The sequence below is a fragment of the Tyto alba genome, unplaced genomic scaffold (genome assembly GCF_018691265.1).
Source record: "Tyto alba isolate M040663 unplaced genomic scaffold, T.alba_DEE_v4.0 Super-Scaffold_21, whole genome shotgun sequence".
In the NCBI taxonomy this organism is placed as follows: Eukaryota; Metazoa; Chordata; class Aves; order Strigiformes; family Tytonidae; genus Tyto; species Tyto alba.
Window position 1 is genome coordinate 5,272,839 of NW_024881295.1, and position 19,231 is coordinate 5,292,069.

The 19,231-nt window shown below is 38.2% G+C and overlaps 1 protein-coding gene across 2 annotated transcripts in view; it reads left to right on the plus strand.

Annotated features, from left to right (window-relative positions):
• Positions 1-19,231, plus strand: part of LRP6 (LDL receptor related protein 6) — a 125,822-nt gene that overhangs the window by 16,512 nt on the left and 90,079 nt on the right. For both annotated transcript variants that reach the window (XM_042795379.1, XM_042795380.1), the window contains exon 2: positions 143-536. In XM_042795379.1, coding sequence (XP_042651313.1) covers positions 143-536 — 394 coding nt within the window. The remainder of the gene's footprint in view (positions 1-142; positions 537-19,231) is intronic.

Sequence of the window (19,231 nt, forward strand, 5' to 3'; positions counted from 1 at the left end):
CCCCCACCTATTTTTATTTTTAAAAAAATTTCTTAAATTAGTAGTTACAGCCTGATGCACCATTGCAGTGCAAGTTATACTTAATATGAGTGGTGTTAATGCATCTGTCTGTCCCCCCACCCTTTATCTCTCCCATTTAAAGCTGCCCCGCTGTTGCTGTATGCGAACCGACGTGATCTGCGACTGGTGGATGCTGCAAATGGGAAGGAGAATGCCACGGTGATTGTGGGTGGCCTAGAGGACGCAGCAGCCGTGGACTTCGTGTTTGTAAAGGGGTTGATATACTGGAGTGATGTCAGTGAAGAAGCCATTAAACGAACAGAATTCAATAAATCTGGGAGTGTACAAAACGTGGTCATTTCGGGACTTCTGTCACCTGATGGGCTGGCATGTGACTGGCTGGGGGAGAAATTGTACTGGACAGATTCTGAAACAAATCGGATTGAAGTTTCTAATTTAGATGGATCACTGAGAAAAGTTTTGTTCTGGCAAGAATTGGATCAACCCAGAGCGATTGCCTTAGATCCTGCAAGAGGGTAAGTCTGTTAAAACAAAATAATTATAACTATTAAAATTTCTGCTACTTCTTGTTTGTTGAATGATTTTAAGTAAGTGATGGATGGTACTGTTACTGAAGTTATCCTAATCCATTTTGCATTATTTGCTTCTCTTTCTATTAGTGTGATTTGAAAACAATTTTCACTTATGGAATTCCATTCACATTGGTTTGTGAACAACTAGGAATCATCAGACTTAAAAAAAAAAAGTACTAGAATCTTATTTTGGCAGTAGTGCAGAAGATGAACAGAAATGGATAAATTTTAATGTAAAACCCTATAAAATCTGCTTGAAAGGCCATCAGCTGCCTGTGGACAGACTTGTGCCTTTCTGCAGTATCAAGCGATGGAATTTTTTGGAGCTCTGTTCGTTGTTGATATTCATGCTTTATTGAAACACCTGAAGAAATTAGAGTAATCAATACACTGCATTCATAACAATATGAGACTTGTTTTAGCACTTAACCAGGGCATTTACAGAAGGATTCCTCTCCCCACCCTTGAGGAAACTTGTTTTTAAAAGTCCTGTGTTTTGGCTTAGCCCATTCTAGGACAGGTCTAATTCTTCTCAGCTCTCATTTTAGTCCCTGGATGTGATTTACTGTATAATATTTCTGTTCTGCTCTTAGGACAAAGCCCTGGTTGCTAGCAGTGCTAAATTCAGTATTGGTTTTGGTGACGCCATGTAAATGGCCAGCTTGAGGTTACCCCATAGGTCTGTGATAAAGTGACTGGCTCTCCCAAAGTGAAAGGCTAATGGAATATCCTTGATGCTGTGTAATCTTTTGATAGTTTTTTTTTAATCTGTAGTATAAATCTTATTTATACTATCTTTTTTTTTTTTTTTCCTGAACAAGCAAGAAAATTAATCTATTGTACTACCATTTCACAACTGTTTTGGGGGAGAAATCAATTCATTCTTTCTTTGGCAAGATCATGGCTTTTTTAGCTGCTTGCAGCTTCTTTACATTATAATTTGTTGAACTTGGGTATTTGAGTCTTTTCCTCCAAAAGAAGAAAATAATCTCTTTCTAAAATATGGCTTCTTTCTTGAACTTCATAGAAATACCGTATCTTGAATATTTTCTTCCACAGTTTCAATAGGCCTTTGACAATATATAAACAGGAAAGAGGTTTCTTTTGCATTTCTTGTATTTCCAGCTTTGGAAATAACAAAAGGATGGATTTATGCTTTTCCTGTCTCTACAACTTATAAATTGGAGACAATAAAAGCATTAGTTTTATTTTACTAGATTCTAAAACCATTTAAGAATGCAAGAAAGGAGGTAATGCTTATGCCCCTTCCATCTACCATCCCAAAACTGAGAGAGAAAAGGGAGGAAAACCACTCTGGCTTGTAACAAGAGAGACCGAGATTCCTGTTAGGAATAACACACTGTTGTCAAGTCAGTTGTTCTTTTTTAGAAGGGTATTTGTATTGTCCAAATATGTATAGTAATATGCTCAGTGAGCAAACCTAGTTGATTGCATACTCTTTCATAGTACTTCACATGAAGAGGAAACTACAAGAAGAAAAAATAGATCAAAGGTAAACTCATAACTTTTTTCATACTGATGATCTGTTAAAGTGGTAGGACTAAACACTTCAGTATGCCTGGATTTAAAACAAAACAGCTCAAAAACCCCAAACACCACCCCCCCGTTCCCAAAACAATAAAAAAAAAAATATTAACTACCCCTCCACCCCCCAACAACAACAACTGTAACTGAAGGACAAACTATTTTTTTTCTTCTAAATCTTTGTAGAGGTCACTTTCTAAGTTATGTGAAGAGTATGTTTTAGGGAGGTAATACAGTAATATAACCCCTTTCTGTCTTACCATATTGCAGTTGCAAAAATTGCAATTCTCATATGCAGTTTTATGACAGAAAACCTCCCAGCTTTTAATAAATCTGGTTACATTTCAGAATGGTCTCTAAAGCTTGAAACATAGGTGGAAGGGTGGTGTCAGCACAGGGATGTAAACTTAAAAAAAAAATTTTAAGTTCCCAAGTTGTTCTTGTATGCATGCTTCTTTCACTAATATTTACGGGTTTTTAGGCCTGTAAATGTCTTTTGGTTTCACACTGTTGCCTGGCAGACAGTGGTAGGAATAAGCCATAAAAGGATCTAAGAACAGTTAATAAAATTTGAAACTTGGAAAAGCAAAACCCCTTTCATTTTCCTGTAGTCTAATCCATCTCCTATTATGTTCAGTTGATGGTTATTCCAGATACAGCTTTATAAACTCTTGCAATTCCTGAAATGAAATTATTTAGCAGCAAAATTTACACTAAGGTTGTCATTACCCACAAGTTCAATTTTTCATTAAAGTTTATTTGTCAAACGTAGTTGATCTAAAGTAGCATACATCAGGTATTTTAGGTCAAGTTGATTTAAGTACCAAACTACGTGTCTGTTCTGTGCTTGTGTGTATACATATATTTATTACATGTATCTATCTTACTGAAAACATGAGAATGCCTATTTTGAAATGAATGTTAATAACAGTATAAGTTAGCACAAGTATATAGTCATGAATTTTCTTGGCACTGTCCCATGTAGAAAAAAATTAGATGTTCCACCAACACTCTGGTCTTTTTAGCAACCTATCTGCTGTAGAATACTCAGTGGTTGTTCTCTGAAGGTCACTACTCTGTGTTGTTGTGGTAGTTTGGAGGAATGTGATTGGACTCTTTCAGAGCATGTTACAGCAACAGTAGGGGCAGTTAAAGAATAACTGGTTTGGGCAGCCTTTGCTACTGCTGCCAAAACTGTCTGTTAATTGTGTGTGAGGTTATATGCATAACTGAAACACTGGAGCAGAAGTTAGACTAGATTCCCATGTCTGTTATCAATAATGAGAAATGCAATACGTTTACTTATGGAAAATATTTCTCAGTTGGTAACTGAGACACAGCAGCCAAGTCTAATTTTTACTCTGGCATTTTTGTCTAGGAAGACATCAGAATCTAAAATGCCTGGACTCCTCTTACTGGCTATCTCTTACGTATATTTTGAGGTTTGAGCTTCTCATTTCTCATGTTCATATACTACAACTAACTTTTACTTTTTTTCTATTTTAATTGTCTTGGTATTCAGTAAAATATTGCCTGTGTACCAGGAGGGAGGAAAAGGAGCCTTGGATGAAGAGGAAGGGAATGGGGGTGGTGTTCAGCCTTCTTCTGAAGTGAGGTTGGTGGGTTTTAGGGCAGTTTCAGAAAGGCTTCTCTGTCCTGGTCATCCTTTCTGAAACTGTTTATTCCTGACCTCTGTTAAACAGGAGACCCTCTTAATAAGATCAGCAGGTGGGAATAACACATACTCTGACACTTTAATGTTGACTTTTTGCCAGGGGAAGACCTGGTGTTAGACCATCAGGTGCAGGAGAGTACCAGATTTAGGAACTGCTCACATGAAAGTTGAGCAAGTGGAAAAGAGGTTTTTCTGCTTCAGCACTAAAGATGAAAAAAAATGGCATATCTATTCCGATTCTTGAGCAAGTACTGCTTGGAAATGCAGTATTGTATATTTGTACTGCTGTTTTCTTGTTATTTTTTAAATTTGTACAGTGCTTTTGTCCTCAGGGAAGAGACTTCATTATCATAGTTACAGTTCCCCCAAGATTACCCTTTAGACAACTTGATCAGCTTTCTTCATGAGAAGCACTATCAAAATGAACTGGCTTTTCTCAACTCTAGATGTATTGTTCACCACAAAGGGAATTTTAAGTGCCTCCTAGAAGTGCTGACTAATTGCATAGTTTTCAGGACATGTTTTAAATCAAGTGACTCTATAGAGTTACCTTAATTGTTAAACTCTTGTAAAGCTTTCAGGTTGTAAAGGTTTTCAGTTAATGAATGGAATTAGAGTACAAAGAACAGCAACACGTTTTGTAACAGCTGAAGTTGATTTCTGGATGAGGTACTTTGCATGTTGGGGAAGATCTTCAGATTTAACATGTACCCCTCCCCCAGCAGACTTTTATTCCTTTTCATGCAAAACCTTTGCAGGGAATACATATATTTTCTTTCTTTACGGACCTACTTCTTTTGTTTCTTTGGAAGTTGGAAACTTGCGTCTCGGCATGTCAAGCACAAAAGCAATTGTAGCACAGGCCTTACATCTGCACATCATAAAAAAAGATTCACAGGAACTGGTAGTATTTGTTGCTGAGTGGTAGATGTTATACAACAATATAAAGAAAGGAAAATGGATGGTTCTAATAACAGTTGCAGTACCTTTGATTTGGGAAAAACATTTTAGAAATTAGAAAAACATCAGAATTTCTTTGTAAATTCATCCATTCAGTGAAGGGGTTTTTGTTTGCGTGCAAGTTAGTATTACATAAAATAGCACCTTAGATGTAAATTCCCAGAATAGTGCAAATAACTGAAGACTTTGCTTTATAGCTTCTCTTGCTTGATGTCACCTCTCCCTTGAGCAGATTGCTACTGGCTGAGAAACCGATGCTTCTCTGCTCATACTAACATGTTTCACAGGCAGCACGTCAGTGCGCTCAGCTAATCATTTGCTGTGTAGCCTGGCCTGTGCAGTAAGGAGTTAATTTTGGATTTTATAGGTGTCTTATATGCAAGTGTTAAACTGATATGAGACCTGCAAACTGCTGTGGTGTTGGCACATAATTTATAAGGTGTGTTTAATCTTTCTTCACCTAAGGAGCCTCTGTTGATCAGAAGATGTTGTTAGTTGCAAATATATCAATAAATTACAGTAACAGCGAGGATATTAAGCAACCCAAAAGGTATTTTTTGGTGACTTAAAGTCAATGAAGCTAACACAAAAGATTGCAGTAGTACTGCACAGGTTGTCCTGATGACACTGCATCAGGAGTGGCCTGCCTTGGCTCTTGAGCTTCATGGAACTCTTGGAAGATTTAAAATGCAGCACTAGTGACTCTAGTAACTGGATGACCCTAGCACAGGGACTGCTGGGTGACCTGAACCTCTAGGCATGGGAGAATACAAGTGAGAGAAGATTGCCTAGGCCAGGATTGTAGTGCATGATTCAAAACCCAACAGCATGCAAAGCAGCACTTCATCCTGCAAGAGCCTGGCACGGCATCCAAAAAGTCTTTGCCATTTTCTGCCCTAGAACTACGAGAACTCCCTCTGCTTCTGAAGTGTAAGGTATTTGGGGCTTGGCTCTTGGTCCTGTGTAGATCTTTGTGGCTTCTGGGTACGAGATCAGATGGTATTCACTTATTGTAATAGCACTGAATATTAACTCTAGGTTTTGGTTGGTTTTGTATTTTGTTTTGTTTTAATCTCCTTGACAATCCGTTCATTTTGAAAGTTTCTTTCACAAAACTTCCCAAGGTTTGAGATTTGTCATGTGTGGTTCATGTGATGCTGGTTTCCAGTCCAATGCTAGGATGCTTCCTCGTGGCTAGGTGCTAAAATTGTAAAGGTGTCATTTTATTGCACAGCTCAAAATGTTGATTTATTTCTTCTCCTCTCTTTTTGCCTTATCGGAAGGAGAGGGTGAGGAAGGTTACCCAAAAGTATCCAGAAACCCACAGATTTAAAACAGAGTGAAGGCTTGGAGAGGTGACCTCTCTTGTAAATCTTGCTGTGCTGGTTTTATATGTTACTGTCATTGTCTGCCTATCCTCACCCTGCCTACTGCCAGAGGTTGCCAGGACTCAGAGGAACATATTCACTAATGTATTTTCTTTAATTTTCAGGAGTTTTACCTAGTTTTCTCTTTGTGGAAGGAGATGGGAGAGATTTGGCTTGTTAGAAACCAAACTAGAGTGCACAGAATCAATTTGTGCAGGACAAACATTTTTCTTGCAGACTCAGATATCTTAAAGTTGTAGATGCTTTTGGCTGTAGGCAAGTTTGAAAATAGCCTTTCATCCCTACCTCCTTCATTCAGTGCTTGGGCTAGAAAACAGTGCTGTGGACTGGATCCGTTGAGGGTTGTGCTTTCCCTTCTGTCAAGTTTCCTGTGAATAAGATGATAGCATCTTGAAACACTGTGGGGTTTGTCAAAACATTAAGTTCATTGGCTTTTTTCACTTTGTGTCTTCAGTTTTGGACTTGCTCTGGTGAAGCATGTGAATCAAGAGGATGATTTGGCCCGTCCCTTAACACATACCTCAGTACTGCAATGATAAGGGTGATAAGAGTTAGTAAACATTACACAACTTGCAGTAAAGTATCAATGTATACTTCAGATATTTGCATGCAGTGTTTGTTTAATAAGTTAGAACTAAGTATTTAAACTGAGGTAGTAATTTCTGGTCTGTGTGAATAACCTCTGGTGATGAGTCTTTCAGCATGCTTCTGTATTATCTGCGTTTTCAGTCCCTGCAATTATAACTTAGCATCTAAGTCTAGACTATGAAGACCTGTTGTATTTAAAAAAATAAATTGTTAACAAACAAGTTTTCACTAACAGCATTTTGAATGAAGCTTTATGCTGAGTGAACAGAAGGAAAATGATTTTTTAAATTATTTTAGACTTCTGGTAGATAGTAATTATAAAATGTTTGTTCACACACTTTTAAAAATTAAAAAAATCCTAAAACAACTTTTAATAACTATTAGCAGGAACTCAAAGGGGCCATATTAATTTACAGAAGAGAGTTATAATCTGATATATTGTTCGTTCTGTATTCTTGCTTGAGAAGTTCAAAGTAGCGTTGCTGTTAAGGAAGCAGAGTGGCTTTAAAGGAACATCCATGCTATTTCTGAGAAAAGGGCTAGAGTAAGAAACAAACAAATAATCCTCCTCTCTCCCCAAATATGATTTACATAACTTGGTGGAGTTTGTCAGAAATCATTACTGCAAAACCCATGACATCTAATAAGACTTGTAGGGGAGAGCTTTTGATTGCTCACTAAAACCATTGCAGCTGACTCAGTTTAATAATTGCAAATTGCTGCAAGAAATTATTTTTATATTTCATTTTAGGGAAAAGTTTTGTTTGTAATCTCTGTACTATTTCAAGGCAGGATATTTTAGAGGGGAATTTTTTGGAAATTATGGTGAGTCTTACAGACAATGTGTGTTAAAGCAGATCTGCACCAGAATAAATTTATTGGCAAAATTAGCATTTAGCAAATACAGCTGCTTGCAGTGTGGTTTAAACTTTCTTTGTTCATCCTGTGACCATCATCTTTCTGTTCTAAATAAACTTCACTGTCAAAACCACACTTTCTGCTGTAAAATGAGATTATGCGCACAATTCTTGATGTGATGTATCAGCTAACGCATGGTACAACCCGACAAGTGCATTTGCAGCAGAAACATGATGTAGACTCAGCCTGGGTCACAGTGGATGAGAGTATGGGGGTAGTGCCTGGCCGTACTGTTAATGAGTCTGCTGGTTCACAGGCTTGTGGAGTGTGCAGATGGAAGGAGGAAGGCTGGAGGAAAAAAGTCTTATGTTTTCTTCATTTAAAATCAAGATAGGTTTGGTTGGTTGTGGGTTAGGTTCCCCTCCACCTCAGTCTTTTGGGGAGTGACTGAAATGTATCTATTTTAGCATTTAGAGTTTGGTCTGAATTTTAGACCGAAGGTTTTGATCTGCATTGTAGAAGATGAAGCAGAAAGTCGCCTTTGTTCCTCTGGAGGAGGTTGATCGTCAGATTTATGTTGTGGACAAAAAAAGATTGACTTATGTTTCATTTCTTGAAGAAAGCTGATAAATCCACTTGCTATCATGATTTGAAACAGACCAGTAATATTCTTTAAATTAATTATGGGTTAAGTTTGTTTAAAAAGTTAAAATCATAGCACTTGGCTGTATGAAAGTTCGGCTTGATTAACAAAGAGGAAAGTCTGTAGAAGAACTATCTTTATTTGGCTGCATTCCTGGAAAAAATAAGATTGTCCCCATGGAGAATTAATGTACTTCAGTACTGTCTCCTCTGTAGAGTGGTCAGATAAAATGTCACAGGATAATACATTATACAGAGGATGTCAAGCAAATGCAGCTTTTACAGCGCAGCTTGTAAGAAGGGAGGACATACCAGGGGTATTAATTGTTAGGTGGCCTAATAAAACACCTGAATGAGTGTTTCTAGAACTCCTGTGGTGACCCTAGGAGAGGGGAAGGTGGTTCATATCCCAGTCAGTGTGCCGGGGCTGTTAGTTGGGCCTGTATCTGAACCAGTACAATTCTACCATTTCAGAATCTGTATATAAAAGACCTGAAAATGAGCTGAGCAAAGCAAAAGTTAGTGCTTTGGATTTCTGCTTGACACTTGAAGAAAGAGTTACTACTTTTAACTCTTTGTTGTATTACGGTAGCCTGTGTGGTGAGTTTCTGGTCTTGTCTGTTTTTTTAGTAGGGGATGTCCCCTTCCAGGCTGTTTTGAAAACATCTGGCCCCAGTTGTGGGTGTTCTGTAATAAAAGGAACCAACAGAAAAACCTGAGCCTTGTCTTTGGGAGCAGAGTCACTTCAGAGGGGCCAGTGATGCTGTTCTACAGTAATGCTCTAGATTTTAAATTGTGTGCTTTAAATGCATATGTGTGGGTGAGAATGTATATGTAATATATATTTGTGGTGTCTGTGTCTAGTTAATTGTATCTTATACTTGAAACATGCTAATTGTGTTGTACCTTAAAACCTAAAAATCAACCCCTCAAAACCTCCCCCCCCAAAGCCTCAACAAACCCGAAACCCCCATAAATGTGGCAATCTTTTTTTCCTTGGACTGATGAGTAGAAATGTAAGGAATAGTAACACATTTTCTGGACCTTAATGCTTTAATTAGCATTATTCTAATACTATTCTTTTAAAAAAAACATAAAAGCCAGCATCCATTCTGGATCTCTCTCTTCTCCACCCCCCACACCTCCCCCCTCTTTCCGCAGGGTTGTTTAACACATACTTTGCATTTTCATTTCTCATGGGAACCTTGTCGTTTCTCACTTTTACGTCTTAATTCCATGTGTCAGCATAAAGTATTACTTGTATTAAGTTTTCTCTGTCACTTCAAGTAAGAAGTGGTAAAGATAGGAGATTATGCAACTAAGAGCACTGTTAAGTCGGAGAGCTTTTTTTCTAAATAAATCTATGTAAGTGTTAAATTTATTTTTCTTATCTAAAGGATAAGTATGATCTCTGCTTTAGCAGGTTGTTAAAAATTACCCTAAAATTAAAGAAAACTGTCTTGCAAATTAAGCCTGTGTGATTCTTTTGCTTTGTATTGTAGTAATGCATAGAAAAATCTCCAAATCTTGAGCAGAAGGTTCTTTTACTAAAAATGCATTTGTTTGTTGTAGAATAAACTGTATCTTATATCATTGTCTAACTTTTAGGTTAAATTCTGGCAAACTTGTGAGTAAGCTGAAATAAAATATGCTATTTAGATGTTTATTTTCAGCATACATTTTTCTTGTGTACGTTAAAAAAAAAAGTCTGTGAAGTACATGTTTAGATCCAGATATAAGCCTGGATAGTCTAAGGTAAAAAATTAAGGGGAGACAGGAAATTTACTCAAGAGTTATATGTGTCTCATAAAGTAGTGGGCTCCAGTAGATCTCAAACTGTAAGAAGATCCTCGAAGAATACTTTCAGATGTGTAGAACAAAACTCACCAATTTCTTACTGTAAACACTTGAAATGTGATGGAGCTTGAGCAGTTGGTAATAATCCAGTTGTCTGGTTTTATTGTGTGTGTGTATGTTGGTAAACTGGTGCTTCACTTGATCATGAGATTTCACACAAACGTTCTGTTAACTGTATAAAGTATGGAATTTGTAGTGATTTTTCTGTGCTTTCCTGATTAAACAATTTGTTGTTTTACTGCAGTACCCTTACATGCTATTTTAAACAGCATTTGATACTGTGCTTACTGTGGCCAAAAGGGATGGCTGGAGGTTCTGACTGAGAATTTCTCTTGGCCCCTAGATGTGCATAAAAAGTAGTCGCTTGACTGAAGAGCAGGATTGTTGGATGTGGTGTTCAAGCCAGCGCTCATTGTTGAGCTGGCAGGCGCAGAATGGCTTGGCCAAGTAGTCAAGAGCAAAACCAGAGATTTGTTTTAGTAAAGGTCTGATCGCTGCTCATAACCACTAAAAGCTTTAGCATTAAATAAATTATATAGTCCTAATCAACATTTTACAGCTACAAACCAAATTTGGATTTTAAGAGACGGATACTATGAAAGCAAGAGAGTACAATGTGTTCTTGAGGTTTGACAGAAATTTGTTACTTAACTAGAGAAGAATTGTCTCCTTGCATAAAAATGTTCTTTTATTTCAAGGCAGAAATGAGACTTGGAAAACGATGAGTTCCTAAACAGAGTTCTTTATATTAATGTATTTGTTTTAGCCTCATTAAAATCAGTGAAATCAGCATATGTAACCAGATTGTTTTGCCCACTGCTTTGTAACTCACCGAAGGGCAGCCTTGTTGATAACCATGAAACAGAAAAAGGGGCTCTTTACTCCCAGTCCCATGGTCCCATATCTGAGGTAGATTCCCTATATACCGTGGCACATGGCCCTGTTGTTGCATATTCTGTCTTTGTATCCCCCTTCATATGAAATGGATGTTCTCAGCTGATCTCACACAGATAGTTAGCTAATGAAGGTTAAAAAAGGAAAATCCGGATCAGAACATAGGGGATTTTTATGCATCAGCTTTTAAATGTCTATCAGGACACACCTGAAATGGAGCCAAGAAATAACTGGGAGAAAGGCTCCGTGATTTTTGAGTTTTGATATTCTTTATGGTCATCCAGGGGCTGTACAGAGACAGAAATCTTCCCATTTTCTTCAGTGAGAATAGGATTACAGATGCCAAAGGGCCACCCGTGCAACAGGGTGGGAAAATTAAGATTTTTGAGCTCTGGTTCCTATTTAAGTTCTTTGTCACTCTTTTTCTTTTGAAGCCTGGCCCTCTGAAAACAACTGCTAGTAATCTAAAGTTGAAATTCTATGAGCTGTATTTCTCATGTGTGGCTGTGAAAGTATTAGTTGTCTTCTGTGATTCTCCAAAACACTCAACATGAGACAAACTGTGGATTTGCGTGTTTTGGGACTTTTCTCCCCACCCACCTGCTTTGTAAAATCTCTCAAAGCATTTTGCCTGTTCCCCCCATCTTCTTTATAAACGACATATTAAAAGCTCCCTTAGAGAATTTGACATGTGGCACCCTAGAAATACAGAACCTTAGCCAAAACTTTGAATAAAGAGATGTGACTTTATAAAGATGGTGGACTACATTACGTTCACCCACATGTGCATGCACGTGGCTGTTGACATACATAAGTGTGTGTATGCATCTGTAGAGTTCACCAGTGTAAATATTAACAGTACATACACCAAATGATCTTCAAATAAAAAGTACCTGAAATCTGTTACAGAAGTCAACCCATTAAAAACTGGAGTTACAGAAAAACTTGGTTTGGGTGTAGGTCTTTCAGAGGCTAATGCCTTCAGACTTTTATCTGGTCACCCTCCTAAGCATATGTTACTTGTGACTATTCTGTTGATCTTGACAGGACTGCTCATTCAAAAATAAAAATGTACTTGAATGCTTTGCAGGACCCAGACTGAATAATTCCTTAGCAGTTTGCGGTCCTGGAGCTAAGAGACTGGAGTAGATCTCAGTGTTTTTGGAAGGATGAAAAGATGGAAGAGGTATTTCTTAAGATACTCCAAAGGTAATTTTGTGAAAATGATAAGTAAAATTTGTCATATTGGAGAAAGCTGCCTGATAGCTCTTTTATAGACTAGCAGAAATCCAACATTTAAAACTAGACGAAAGGAATGAAAGTGGCCCTGAAAAATTAAACATACTTAGAGAAATTTCCTGAAATGAAGTGGAAGGTCATCTATGGTAGTTACTTGACACTTAAACCTTGACTTGAGTGCTGCCTGTCATATTACAAAATAAGAAGGCTAATCTTAGGCTCCTGCTCATGAATGATGTAGCATAAGACTCTTCTAATACTGATTTCCAAGACTGAGTTTGGGGATTGTCATTCCTGAATTCACAGTTGCCTTCTCAAGTAAGAAAAAAAATTTCTTTTATGCCATTGAAAGAATCTGCAGAGCCAGTTAGCTATGAAGAAAATGTATGAAGTGACTATATTAAAAACAAAAAATAATTTTGTACTAATGGGAAAGTCAGTAATATTCTGAAAATAGTTGTACTCAGTGAAGTTTCTGCATTAAAAAGGTTAGAAGCAAATATTTGCATTTTGAAGTGGAGGAAGATGAGACTTTAAGAAAACCGACACACATTTATCAGGATTATCTAACTGTGCCTTTCTTTTCTCTCCCTCTCTCTGTTTCCCTCTCTCTTCTCCACAATATTTGCCTCCACCATGTATACCAATCCACTTTTCCAACTTGCAATTTTCAAAGTATGCTTTACAGTGAACTTTTGGAGGGGATGCATGTAATGTAAACATCAAGCATATCCTCTGGGGCTGTGGCTTTTAAGTGTTTTTATTTATGAAGTTCTATTTTTCCGAAGTATCTTAAGGATCGTTCTTACAATCTGTCTTGTGAACTGCCTGGGTTTTTTTATGCTGGCTTGTTGTGATAGTTCGTGAAGCTCGGACAGATAAAATCACAGCATTAATAGTTATTTTGCTATGGCAGTGTTGAGTATACTGCTTAGGTAGACAACTGTGGTTTTGCACAGAGAGTTTGTGGCATTCTAGCGTCCAGACTTAAATGATTATCTTATTAGGTCCTAGATGCTATATGAAACTTCTTTTTAGGAACTGCTGAATATTAACTTCAGATTTTTTCCCTTGAGTTGGTAGAGAAAATGAGTAAGCTTAATGCATGTATTTTTTTCTGTTAAATAAGGAAAGACCAAAATCACATTTAAAACAGTGTAAGGGACGACTGCTCTCCCCTATGGAAGTATATGCCAAATCTAGTTAATAAAATGGAGTTTTGCTGAGAATTTGAAAAACGCACAAGCTAGGTAGTGAGAAGAAGCATCAGGTTAATTCTGTGCTTGATAATTTTTGTTATTTTTAGTGAAAAGGATGGCTACCTTTTTCTCTTGCATGTGCATCCTCCTGGCAAATACATTGTTCTGGTCAACCATGAAACTTGCCATTTTCATTGTTCTCTGTTGCTTCTAGATAAGTTTCCTTTGGTGTGACCATGGTCAAGAAGTTCACATGAACGTAGGACACAGCTTGTCAAACATATGCTCAATGAGTGCTTGACTAATGTTTTTCTGATGGAAAAGTTCTGGCTCCCTTTTTTAGAAACAATAAGAAAAATCTATGGGAACAGTTAGCCTTTTTATGACTGACTTTGAAGACGTTACATGACTTGTTTCTACATTTCAGCCTGTCCCTCTGGAATTATGAAGTTGCTAAGCTCTAGCATCTATTTTCTCAACACTGTCAAGAGCTGTGTATTAAATTTTCACAAAGATAGTTCGGTGTTTTCTTTGCGTGTTTAACTGTAGCGTTGTCAGCCTTTAAAGAAAAAAAAAAATTAATGCTCCGAAATCGTAAGATTATATGAACAATTGCTATATCCAGAGAGTAAACAAAAAAGTTGCAGGCAAACTGTGTACAGAAAAAACCTTTTGACCTTAAATAGTTTTGTTTCACCTAGAATTACTCTGTTTTGCGTAACTGAAGACAACACTGTTTCTGTTTTAAGGTAGTTGTGTTTCTATGCATGGCAAGAAATCATGTAAGTTAATAAAGTGGTAATTTATGGCCTGGTGCAATCTCCACCTAGACATTTTTAAGCTGAGTTATGCAATTCACATGCCCTCTTATATAGTTAATTTGATTGCGACACCTTATTGAGTGTTTCAGCAGTAGGAACTGTTGACAAGAATGGCCATGCCCAGTTTTATTTCAAAGCTTAAGTGTCTTATTTATCCAAGACCTTTTTTCATGGATAGATTTGTTACCCTCTTTAGGATTCAAGGTGCTTGAAGTTCTCAAAAACTAAAATTCTCTGTGAATAGCTGGTAAATTCAGAGACAGTAGTGGGCATGGGCAGCGTTCTGCTTTGGGGCATGGAGTTGCCCATCAGCAACAGTAACCGCAGTTTAATAGCAGAAGAGTTCTATGTGTTCTTTCAGAATTCAGTTTTATTTTAGTCTTGGTCTCTTTTTCACAGGTTTGACTGAATTTTAAGTTTATGTCTAGTACTATGCTAATGCTAACTGTTGAAGGGAGAAGGTAGGAAAGTGAAGTGGAAAGATAGGATGGTTCTAATGTAAATAAAAGTGACCAATAGTGAGGACAGTGTGGTTTGATGAAGTGTCTTTCACAAAACATGTGAACAATGGGCTCTGTTTTCCTCCTTTCTACCACTTTTTTGCAACCAAAATGTTTTACTATTATTCCTCTTATCAGAAGCAGAGTTGGTTTCACATATCATAAAAGGAAGCAAACTTTTTTTGTTTTGCCAATCACTTTTTGGAGGAACTGAAGAGTTCCTCTGCTTTTTCTGTCTTTAATCTACATTGCAGTGTTGTGTCTGTGTCACTCTTGACATGTTTCAGAGTACACTGGATGAATTTGTTTAGAGAAGCGGTTCTTTTATTTGCCTTTGTGTCTTTTCAGAAGTACAAAAGTGGGCAAAATGTGTGAGCAGAAGCGAGCTGAATGATCCCACAGGCAAACTCTTGTCACTGCCAGAAGAAAAAAAAACGTTCAATTGAATTGGTGTTCTAATGGTAACACTGTGTATATTCAGTTATAAAATTGTCTTCCCCGGTCTGAAAATTTCCAAGGTGACTGTGAGTAGCTTGAAGGTACTGTACTGTTCATAGAGGCTGAGGTAGGTGCCGCCTTTTTTTTAACTAATTAGGGTCTTTCTGCATAAAAACACCTAAGTAGAATACTGTGTGATTTGTGGAATGATTGTGTGAATAGTGTGTACACCAACACATGGAAGTGGTAGCTGCTAGGCTGGAACCAAAGTCCACATGGAGGTATCTGTTGTCTTCTGCACTTGGCTGGTCAGTTGGTGGTTAGAAGCTGTGTGTGTGCCCATGGCACAGAGCTGCGTGACTGACTCTTTCCAGCTGTGTAGAACTGACTGAACAGCTTCACATATGGGCTGGCCAGATCTGGTCTGCATAGGCTGTAGGGAACATGTTCAAAATGCTGATGTCCACAGGCTCAGATCAAAGCCACGGCAGTTTGAAGATGGTGACTTTAAGAAATTCAAAGTGTCTTCCCTTTCCTCTGGGTCTTCTATGTGTTCTTGCTTCTCAGAGATGGCAAAAACTATTGCAGCCAGGCGGCCAGTGGTTTTGTTTTGCCACCTCGTAGTGCTAAGAAAACTCCCCAGGCACTGCAGTTGAGCAAGTAGTGGCAGGTCGTGTGGGGTCTGTGGTGGTATGGCAGTGCTGCAAGTCGTATGGCTGGGTTGGGTTACATAGCTGTGGATGTTTTTCGAACTAGACCATAGTGAGAGCTGTGTGGTGAGAGAGGATATTTAATCTGCAGAAGGCTACTGATGTTGTAGAACATGAAGGTGGTTGTCGTGGAATACGTGTGGCTTTGTTTACAAGAGAAATATTTTTCCTCTCTTTTTAAGTGTATAGATGATAGTTTAAAAATCACAACACTCCACAAAGCCTAAAATAGGCAATCTCTTAGGAGAATGTTTAACTGATGATTTTTCATCTGGACAGGCATGAGCTGCGAGTTTTCAGTATAGTAAAGGTCTAAACGCAGCCTGGGTAATGGTGGTAGTATGAAGTCAGGAAGCCCAGCAACTGGATATCTTAGTTGAGGGTCATATGCTATTTAATTTAAAGTTAAAAGCTGTCAAACCGCTTGCATAGATAGATAGGTGTTCTCTCAAAGGGAAGGTTTCTGTATGTAACTCTTGGTATAATGAAAGCTTAACTCCTGCATTTAGAAGCAACTCAGGCCATGTTATAAAGTAACAGGCATCCAGACAGTGTGGTCATTCTTAAAATGTCAACAGATATTTTACACAAGTAAAGTCAGTGTGTAGAAAATAACAATATGGTTGGGTTGCATCATCTGAGCTTGCAGAGTTTACTTCTTCAGGTAAGGAATGTTTATGTACAGATTTAGTTGAAGACTTTATGCCATGAAATGGCAATAGTTACAAGCATGTAACTTTACAGAAGCATCACACATTCAGTGGTGTAACACGTCTAAAAAGACAAGAGTTGTGGTAGCAGTCTGCCTTACCGCTGTAGTTGGGTGGAATGAAGGATTTGTCTATCACTTAGCAAATACAGTGCTTACTGCAACATTTTTCAAGGGATGTATGACTGAGGATTTTGTTTCTGATTCTTCTCTGTGGTGTGTTGTGGTTTTGGTTTTTGGTTTGTTTGGGGGTTTTTTTGATGAGAAATCTTGGGCAAGTCACTATTCCTGCCATAACTTTATTTTTCAAGAAGTTTGATGTTATTTAGCTGGTTTGTGAGCACAGTGCAGTTCCGTGCTTTTCCTTTTTCCTCCTCACACTCCTACAGATGCCTGCTGGAAGAGGTACTGAAATTCTGTCTGCCCAAATGGTGTAGGCCTGGACCAACGCTGTGCCAGCCTTTTGTGATTGTGTTTTAAAACATATGAAGCAGCAGCAGTGCTGTTGCATGTTCATTATGACAGCACTGCTCGTCAAACAGTTTAGAGGAATTAGAAGGGGAAGAGCAAAAATGTGTTTCAAAAACTAGACTAAGTATAAAAACTTTTGGGAACACTTTGGGGGGATGCTGAGACAGCCTCAAGGACTATTTGTGATAAAAGAACTCCTTTCCATTGCTGTATCCCCAAATGCAAAAAACATGGTGCTAATGTGCTGCTGAACTGTTTCTTTTTAAACAGAGGTGCTGACCTGCCTTAGTTTGAGGAGATGAATTATACAAACTACATTAAATGGTGGAGTAGGAATGATGGCTTTCATTAAAGGATTTTCAGTTAGTTCAAGCTGGTGTGGAGGTATTTTGACAGTTTACTTTTGTAGAAAATGCTGATTCATCAAAATGGAAATGTTTTGTAGAAACACTTGTTTTGACAACTTTTCATCAGGCATCTTGGTTCTTGTGGTTGGAGCCTTGAGTGTCCAGCTCTGTTGCAGTCATCCCACAGTAGCTAGTAGTATGCTGATAAAATGGTTGAGGATTTTCAGCTCTGGTAGTGTTGTGATCTTCTCACTGTTCTTAGGTGTTTCTATCCAGGTGGATCATAGTTTCAAATGTTATTGTCAAGTATTACTTCACTTAAGTGATAACTTGTAAACTTCGATTTTTTTTTTTTTTTTTTTTTTTTCATTGATTACAGCAAGACTAAGGTCTAAGTCAGAAAATGAGTCCCAATTTTATCTTTGTAATTTCTTGCTCAATTTCAGCCTCCCAGTGGGAGCCTGGCAGCATGGTGCAGGTCTATAACAGGGCACCCACATGGGACAGACCCACTCCAAATGCTGCAGCTGCTGGACATGCTTCACTCAGTGCCTGTGTTTTTGTTGGACTTGAAGGAATCTATCCATGACGTGCCTCTAGAAGACCAAGTTTTCTTACTGCCAGTGTTCACAGAAAAACTTGCATTGTTGTAGGGGTTTTTTTCAGAGGTTTTGCCCATTAGTCAACACTCGAGTAGTTGTGTCTTGTTCTAGAAGTATGGCTAATGGAGAGAGCCCAGGCAGAAGCCAGTTCATTGCAGGGGATGCACAACAGAAAAAGCAGCACATAGACCTCTGGTACTGGGTTTTTTTGGTAATAGTCAATGTGTGTAAGGTTTATTTAAATGATCTAGAAAAAGCTTGCTTTTTCCTTGTGCTGAAAAAAAAAAAACCAAACAGTCTCTGCTTTGGCAAAAGTTCTGTATCTCTTCAGGAGGAGCTACCTACAGAGGAGATCATGTCCCTGCTTAAATAGAAGTTGGTGCCTTCGCTTAGTTCCAGATACAACTGCCTCACTGACATCAGTTTGGATTGGCAACTCTGCCTCTGAAAAGAACAAAAAGCCACATAGTAACCTCTCTTGTTAGGACTTAAGTGAAAGCTGAGTTCTTGCCAAGCTGAGCAAGCCTTATTTCAACTGTTATCTTGGACCCCAAAAAAGAAAGAGAGTTTGTGCCTTTCTGTTTGAAAGTTAGCCAGAAAATGACCTTTGAGGGGAGATACTCCCATGTCATAATCAGGTACCCAACTGCCTGAGCTGAGCTAGCCAGCGCAACTCCCTTCACAGTCACTGGAGAAGGGTGGCTTTCTCTGCGCTACCTCTGCAGAAAGCTGCCGCTTCACCTCTCATCTGAGGAGCCTAGCTGGCGAGCTGCCCCTTTGGAATTGGGTTCTAAAATTAGACCGTGTGATTAATGCCACTTCCCCTCAGAGGACTCAATGATTATTTAGAAATAATAATTATTTGTTTCAGTGCCAAGCTTGGTGAGCATAATTGCTTCTATAGACCGTAAAAAGGAAGGAGGAAAAAATGCATGTTCTTGTTTTGCAAATTGACCATAATTTAACAATCGAGTTTCAAAAACAAAAATGCCACCTAAAATAAAGCAAACGCCATAAATGTGAGTTTATTGGATGACTTCTTCATGTGATGTAAAAAACTGAGCAGAAAGGTCATTTTACTCTCCTATTCCAGTTCAAGAAACTAGATCTTCATAGAAATTCTCGTACTGGAGGCTCCCTGGTGGACATCTCAGTAAGATGAGACTGACTTGCACAGATTTTAAACTCTTGCAGT